An 8,352-nucleotide genomic window follows, 5' to 3' on the forward strand; every position below is an offset into this window, starting at 1 on the left:
TACCACAAAATAGAATGATAGTTTAAGCCTTGGATAAATCAAGAATACCGTATGGAAATCAGGGTAAAAAAGCTCTCAGAAGACTAATATATATAGATATACACACACACACAGATTAATAAGGCTATATGGGTTTGTTCAACTAATAAAGTTAATAAATTTGAGTAGATGCCATAAAACTATTAAAGTTAAGAATAAAAATATGAAAAAATAGTTATTGTAGTAGTTACAGAAAAATCTGAAAATCTTCCTTTAACTAGGAAGATTCCTTCCTTTAACTTCTACCTTCACACTCGTTTTCTGTAAAATTCCACAGCAGTAGAATTTTTTTAACAGGTACAAAAGGGTTGGTTTGGCAGAATCCTTAATCTGGCCTCGGATGGAGTACTGAAAATGAACTGAATCTTTTTCTTGTTTCCATTATGAACATAGAGAACGGCAGCAATTTACTAACTACTGTGCCAACTATATTACTGTTCAAGACTTCAGGTATGAAAAAATTATTCTCCTTACTATGTCACAGAACTACAGTCAAAAACTAAAGGTGACATGATCAAGTATAAAATATCAGTTTGAACTGATAGCAGAAATAACGTTAAGTGTCTGTAAGTGACCGTTTAAGAGCACAGAACCGTAGTTTAACAGCAATCACAAAATAATCCCAAATTAAGTCCCCTCTTCCCCACCTAAAACAAACAAACAAAAAAACTACCCTAATTTTAATAAATTAGGGGAATTTATTCTGGAAGGGAAAACCTTTCCAGAAGCACGTGAAATAATTCAGTAAGTGAAAAACATGTAGCAATCCCTTCCATATTTTCTGGTTTTCATCTGATTTGAGGAACAGATGATTAGAAACATTCTCCCAACGTTGCAAAATTCTACTTTTTAAAATTAGTGCACAGTTACATATCTCACTTAATAATTTTCTTAACTAAATAAAAACACCCAATTACTTGGGCAAAATGGAAGCCTTTTTATAAGCAAGTCACTTATTTGAAACTGGAAGTTGAGGCTAGGAGAAAAGTGACCAGTCCTGTAATAAAAATTAACGTAACTTTACGGAAGGTAACTTATTTCATAATGTATGAAATACTATACCTGCTCTCAGTTTCAGAAGTTTGATTTGTAGATGAAGTTTGCGTCACCTGCTTGGGAGCCAAACCTACAATTAATCAAAGATTGTAATCTCATTATAAAGTTTATAGTTGCACATGAAATAACACAAATTGTGTTTTTTTGAAAACATATTCAAGACAATGCTGCAGTTTGCTCATAAACAATAAAGAGATGCAACTTTGAGGCAGTATTCATATGTTTTGCCACATATACTTAAAAAAGCATGCAATTTTCTTTAATATTTTCATGTCAGTTCTGCAGAACAGTGTGCCAGCAGCTAAGGAAGTGCAGTAGTGAAACTACACCAGAGTTTAAATCTGTTTATAACTGCTATACATCTATAGAAATAGGTCTCTACATAGTATCAGAATCATAAATGCCACCACCGGAAGTGTGCTCTGTAACAGTAAAAGAAAAAAAGAAGCAATCCAGAATAGACAAATGAAAAAAAAAAACACATTTTTTACATTCTCTAACAGTATATTTTGTCCTGCAAAAATACCTTAAAATGGCAGTAAAGTTGTAACTATTTAGTAGAACTAAATAGTTAAACAGTACACTCAAGATCAGGTTCAGTTTTCCAAACAAAACAAAACTCAGCAAAACAAGAACACAAAGCAAAAGGATGAAATGTCAAGGGGAAAGTTAATGAGAAGATATGCTAGTGATCCACTGATAGTAATTCTTAGTCAAATGTACTTGAGTCAAAAATTCACATCACATGCATCACAAGGTCTGACTAACAGCATTCACAGGCTGAAAAAATGAAAACTCCTTAATAAAAACAGGAGGGCAATTACTCAATTAATAACTTGGTCAAGATTAAGTAGAATAAAGTAGAGAAAAAAATGCAGATACCTATTCAAAAGAAGCGGTAACCAACAGAGGATCCTTAACAGAAACAGATGCAAGAGAAGAATCCAATTGAAAAAGTGAACGTTTATTCATTTATTACATGGAAAATGAAAGGGGATTTTTTTGTCTGCAAGTTCCAATCCTGAAAGTTTAGTTCTGCACCAACTGTACCTTACTCTGTGAATCATTCCTCTGAAAGGAAGACTTATTATACTTCCAGTGTAACTGGTCAGAAAAATAAGAGAAATTATTAGTAAGTGTTTACCTTGTGGCTCACTTTCTCCAGGTTCTTTTTTTATTTGTTTTGGTGGTTTAGGAGCTGCAAGATACTTTATGGGAGAGCTTTCTGGACTTGATTCCAAACATAACTGAAAGCTCTAAACAAAACAGAAAACATTAAATTTCAATAAAAAACAGAGACACTTAATGCCTCTAACCTATTACTGAAACCACTCAGTTAACTCAGTATTAACATCTTGAGTACAGCACCAATTTTTCTATTACATTATTTCAAGCAGACAAAATGCAATTAATTAGCTAGTCCATACTAAAGTTTGTGATATTAATTTAGCTAAAAATATTTTTTATTTTATATATAAGGTTGCAAAATACTTTCCATAAAACCCCTTTGTCTTTAGAACCTTAACTTGTAATGGAAACTGATTCAGGTAGAGAAAAAATTTTTCCCTCGTCATGTCTTTTAACTCGACTTTTCAGAACAGAATAACCATGCAAACCTAAGTCATCAAGAAGTGTCCATATGAATCTGTACAGCCTCTGCCTCCAGCAGGACACTTTAACCATCAACATTTAGTTAACTACAGAATTTAGGATTAATTTTCCAGCTTACTGTCACCCCATCTACGATAACACTCCAGTAACAGGACCTTTAATACAATCTAAAAATCTTAAGTTACTGTAAAATAGTGATTGCTGAGACAAAACTCCTGAGCATAGCATTCTCAGAAAACAGAACAGATTTACAACACCCTCCCACCACCCACCATAATTAAAATGGCTTACCTCATCTGATCGTGGCTCAGAGAAATGTTTTGTCAAGTTACGCAATAAACCGTTTTCTGCACCTCTTTTTGCAGGCTGTTTTATTTCTAATGCCACTTCTTTACTTCCAGCTCTTTCAGATGAAGGGTCTGATTTATCCTGCACACAAGCTGGACTCTCATTCTCCGAGAGTCTTGTTAGGGACAGCTTGCTTTGTGCCTTAGAAAGCTGTGCTTCTGGGGCTATTTGACTTGCCTCTGAAACTTCAGGGTAATTTTTTAACAAAGAAAGCTTGGGGGCATTTGCAGAATGCAAGTTACTTTGCTTCATGTTATTTGCTTTCAGTAATTTAATTTTGGTCCATTTAGAGTTCTTGTTTGAGGAGTTATTTCTACCATTCAGAGTACACTTGACAGGCATTCCTTTTTTGCTAGGGAAAAAACGTTTGCATTGAGTACTTTGACTAGGTTCTTTCTGAGAAAGCGCTTCACTCTGTTGCAGCTGTACTTCAGCAGGCTTTTCTTCTGGTTTTCCACACTCAGCATTAGGGGAATCTTTTTTCACCTCTACTGTATCTGATTCGATCTCACCTGCAATTTCTTCACAAAGTTCCAGGATGCTTACTCTTTTGGATTTTACATCGTTCTCTGGCTGATCAGCTACAGCTGCTTCACTTACAGATGGCTGTGAAACCTTGTTTGGCTTTGTACTGGTTTTTATGTTCTGATGCATTTGTTGCTTTTCCTTAGTGACTGTCTTAGAATTTGGCTTAGGAGAATCTGCTTCCACTTTCTTTGTGTTGCTAGGATTCGGAGATACAGGGCCCATTTGGTCTTTCTTAACTTCCTTGAGACTGTCATCGTGACACAATGACGACTCCTGAACACTGGGTTGAAGGCTGTTGGAATTACCGGTTTTGCTGTCTGCCTTACACTTTTTCTCTTTCAGAGAGCTGGTTACTTCTACATGTATTTCTTTATCTTCATTTGCATTGTTTGGCTTTGTTTTTGTCTTTTTCTGCTCTGTTTTCGCTCCAGCAGGTTTCACTACTTTTGCTGTAGCACTGTGTGCATTTTTTTTTGCCTGGCTACTTTGTTTGACTTCCAAAGGTTTTTCTTCTTTAACTTCTCTATTACGAAGGGATCTTGCTGGTACTTCGACATGTGTTAACTGCTGCAGTCTCTGGGATCTCCTCGTAACAGACTCGTTTGGAGCAGCTACGCATTTTGACTTAGGAATTTCTTGCACCGATTTCTTCTGGCATACCTCCTTGCTTTTTGTAGATTTCGGCTGCTGTTGGCCTTTTTTGTCAGGTATTGTTTTATTATTTGAGTTGAACCCCGATGATCTCGTAGTCATGCGCATTCCTACTTCAGGTTCATTGCTGTTGTTACTGAAAGATTCAAATAATTATTTTTCAGCATCCAGAAAGTAGAACTTGTCATAAAAATTTTCTCATTCCTAAAAACCTCTGCCTCTGACTTTTTTTTTTTTTAAAATAACAATCTATATCTTCAATGCTTTTAGAAGAATCATTTTCTCTGGAATCTTTCTAAAAAGACACCACTTCCACCTGGTTATTCTTACATGTAGTGCTTAACGTTTTTTATGCATTGCAAGACTGAACTATGAACCCCACGTGAATGCTTTCTAACATTTCTAGCAGTTTTTGAATTGTTGTCACTTGTGGCTTTTAAATGAAGTATTAGCTTAGACTTTTTTTTCCCTTCAGAAGCCTTTTTGGATGAAGTCCTTCTGGATTTGAAGACACTAACATGGTTCCAGAGAAAGATCATGTAGCAGATACCACACAATGATTTAGGGCTGATCTTCCCACTAGTATTATTTAACTATTTTAACTGTATCTTTAACTCAAATTCACTGTCTTTAGATTGTTTCTGCACTAATTCAGCTTAGGAAGATAACGTAGAATAATTACTTATTGCTTTGTCACTGACCTGTTTGATTTGACAGAGGTTTTGAGTACAGTTTTCTCCTGCGCTGCACACTGATTAGACTTTGATTTATTTGAGACATGTTTTGTATCTGACACCTCTTTTTCCTTCTTTGCTGATGATGGTCTGCTGTTCTTGTCCAGCTTCGGACGTTTAGCAGAAGGCTCTACTAACGCAGACTTCCTTTTCTGAGCTGCCATTTCTGTAAAACACAATAATTGATTCAGCTTTTAGAGTCCTTACCAGCTGCTGTTACAGTGTCAGTTAACATAACCAAAGATTTGCCCATTTTACAAAACAAGGTAACTGATACTCTCTTTTCCCCTTCTGAGGCAGAGCATGCTAACTACGATCAGAGAGCAAATCATCAAAGCACTATCAAATCAAATTACATTTATTTTACTTACAGGTTTTTACAAGAGGCAATCGATGTTCGGGCCAAAGTGACTTATCAAGGTGTGCCAAGAGCATTCCTTACGTATATGCTTATGAACAAGACGTTTCATGACACCTATGAAGAACATAAAATGTTCACGTAGTGTTTAGATGCAATAAGCACTTTATTAACTTCCTTCTCAGGCCCTGAATTCAGCGCTCCCACCCATTCCCATCTCCTCAAACAACGCTTAAAGTTTATCAACGCTTAGCAATTCATGGTTATCAATTTTAAAATTGATAACCAATTTTAAAAGAAAACTAAAAACCTTTCAGATTTTACTTCCACGCCCAGAAATTTTTGGCGTTTTGCTGTCTTAAGCCTCACCTTTTTACTTTTTGAAAGGTGGCAGATCTAGTATCATTTGAAAAAGAAGCTTATTGGCATTTTGTCTTTTTCTAGAAAATAGTTTGGTGTTCTTTTTCATAGTCCAAAAAAGTGGGAGTCCTGTCAATCCCGTGCCTCACAGCAACAGCAGATAAACTCACTGGATTCCACAATGTTTTGTGGCTGCTACTACAGAACTTTATGGACATCAGCAACTGTCTATAACCATGCCTTCTAATTCCACTTACGGTACAATTCAGAGACAGAAAGCCTAGAAAGTCGTGTTTTAGAGATTATTTGCCTTGGGCGTTAGAGAAAATGATGTCTTCTGAAATGCTGTTAATGATGCAGCAGTTAACATGAACAAGAGTCTAAAAACTAGCAGAGATTCTCAGTCAAGTCTCCACAGATTCTGTCAATCATATCCTTCACACCTATCTGTGGCTTATGGAACTTTTACGATCTCTTATTCAAAGAGACCTTTGTTGTATTACAGCATTAGTAATAATTGTTCCGTAAAGATGCAATCATATCTTTTAAAAATTAAGTTTGCTTGAAGACTCAGTGCTGGGAGCTTCCATATTACCTTTTTAGGTCAAGAATTACCCATTAATTTTTGCCAAGGGCAGCCTGACTAGAAAAAAAATCTAAACCAAAATTGTATTAGTTTTCAAACTTTAACTCAGCTGGTATTAAGTCTGACAGATTTTAAGGTCAAACAGGAACTTCATAATTACCAGTTGTATAACACTGAGCAGGTATTTTCACTTCATTTCAACTACAATTTGCTTTCCAGTATCGACAACCACAGGCCTTTCTCTAACAACTGAAAGACACTTACGAAACTCCTTTTAATAATTATTAATTATCCACACAGAAGAGGTAAAGACCTGTAAACTTCTTCTATTCTTTCAGACTTACAATCGTCCTTCACCCCGTTTTCATTTATTCTGTCTTCTGAAGACACTTCTAAACACACAAGATAAACAATGCTTACATTCAAATCGACACCAATGCTGTCTTCTACCTTTCTCCTTTAAAGAAGCTGTATGACCAGAGCCTCGTATTTGAGATGGCATTAAAGAACACATACAGGGAAAAAAATCTCTAATAGCACCTCTCATAGTGCCATTTCCCCGTCTCTCCCCAAGAAGCAGGTCAGAGAATTTGCATGCCTTACCAATAGAGAAAGAGCTATTACATGACACTCGGCAAACCGACAGCTTTCCACTGGCCACAGCCTGTCAGGGACGTGGTACGGCCACTTTAAACTGCGCTCAGGATGAAAACAACAGGCATAGCTGCTGAACGAGTCTGTGGTCTTAGATTCTCTCAGTTTAGAGCACACCTCTGACCCTCACAATTTGAAAACACCGTGACGCACATACCGTATAAAACTAGCCTACTTGTTTTTTTCCAGCCCTGTACAGACATCACTGTCACTCTCAGCCACATGACCAGGCACACTCAAGAAAGACTTTCAAGACCAAAACAGAAAATGCGATCCTTCCCTCGGTGGATTGCTTCTCAGGGCACTGACAAATGCGCTCTCCTCCCACAAAGAGAGCTGGCTCCTTAGTAGTCAATCCTTTCCTACCAATACTTTTTGCAGCAGAGCAAGGACTTCACCGGACGCTCTAAAACCGGCGGTTTCTGCCCCGAAGAAGTCCCCTCCGGTAAAAGCCAGATCGCGGAAAGAAGACACAGAAGAAAGGCGACAACAAACTACGCAACAGCAGCCCAAGGTTTTGGCGCATGAAGTAGAAGGGAAAGCAGAAACGCACAACTCCCACACCGCGGAGTCCTCCGAGCAGGGGCGAGCCGGGCGGGGGGCCCACCTGCACGGCAGAGGGCTCGCACAGGGAGCGACCTGCCGCGACAGAACCCCCGCGGCTGAGACCCCCCGGCGAAACTCGGGCGGCAGGAAGAAAAGGCGAGGCCTCCAAGCGCGGCCCAGTGCCATCCGCGGCCGTGACAGCGCTTCGGCGGCGGGTCCCAACGCGGCCGAGCTCCCCTCTCACGGCGGGGGGGCCGCGGCGAGGCCGGCCGCGCACCTCAGGAGCCGGGGGGTAAGGGGGGGGGGAGGGGGGACAGGACACGGGGACGCTCCCCCCGCCTCACGATCGCGGAGGCGGCCGCAGCCAGGCCCGAGCCGGGGCCGCGGGCGACGAGGCAGGCCCGAGGCGGGGAGGGAAGGGAGAAGGCAGGGCTGGGCGCCGGGAAGGGGCTGCGGGGCTCCGCGGGGCTGCCCGTGAGGAGGGAGGGAAGGAGGGAGGGCGGCCGTTGTGAGGAGCGGGCGGCCGTTGAGGGAGGGAGGGAGGGAGGGGGGCGCGCGCGGCGGCCGTTGGGCTCCCAACCGCCCGGCGCGAGGCGGCCGCCGCTTACCTCGCGCGGGCGTCGGGGCCGTGCCGGCGGCGCGAGCCGCCCTCCTCGCCCGGCTCGCCAGCTGCGGGCGCGGGGCGGGGGGGCGGGGGGAGGAGGGAGGGGGGAAAGGGGCGGGGCGGGGAGGGGAAGGAGGGAGGGAGGGAGGAGGGAGGGAGGCGCGCGCACGCGCGGGGCGGGAGGGGTGAGGAGGGAGCGCGCGCGTGCGCAGCGGGCGGCCGTTGGGGTAACGGCTGCCCTGAGGTGGATTCCGCCTCAGGCTGCGGGCTTCTCGTT

At 41.3% G+C, this 8,352-nt stretch overlaps 1 protein-coding gene across 3 annotated transcripts in view; it reads right to left on the reverse strand.

Moving 5' to 3' along the window:
* The window catches only part of ESCO1 (establishment of sister chromatid cohesion N-acetyltransferase 1), a 32,994-nt gene extending 24,797 nt beyond the window's left edge, over positions 1–8,197 (reverse strand). Inside the window, exons 1-6 of one of the 3 annotated variants that reach the window (XR_013945688.1) lie at positions 8,080–8,194; positions 5,339–5,442; positions 4,935–5,133; positions 2,998–4,369; positions 2,240–2,351; positions 1,102–1,165 (exon numbers count right to left, since the gene is read on the reverse strand). Coding sequence is in view for 2 of the 3 variants with exons in the window: in XM_080578024.1 (XP_080434150.1) it covers positions 1,102–1,165; positions 2,240–2,351; positions 2,998–4,369; positions 4,935–5,131 (1,745 nt within the window). In the remaining variant the exon portion in view is untranslated. Of the gene's footprint in view, positions 1–1,101; positions 1,166–2,239; positions 2,352–2,997; positions 4,370–4,934; positions 5,134–5,338; positions 5,443–6,431; positions 7,466–8,079 lie in introns of those variants that run through there. The other 2 variants (XM_080578024.1, XM_080578025.1) reach the window with 2 other exon arrangements.
* Positions 8,198–8,352: the final 155 nt, after the last annotated feature.

This window comes from Anser brachyrhynchus (assembly GCF_964034855.1).
Source record: "Anser brachyrhynchus genome assembly, chromosome: 2".
Taxonomy (NCBI): domain Eukaryota; kingdom Metazoa; phylum Chordata; class Aves; order Anseriformes; family Anatidae; genus Anser; species Anser brachyrhynchus.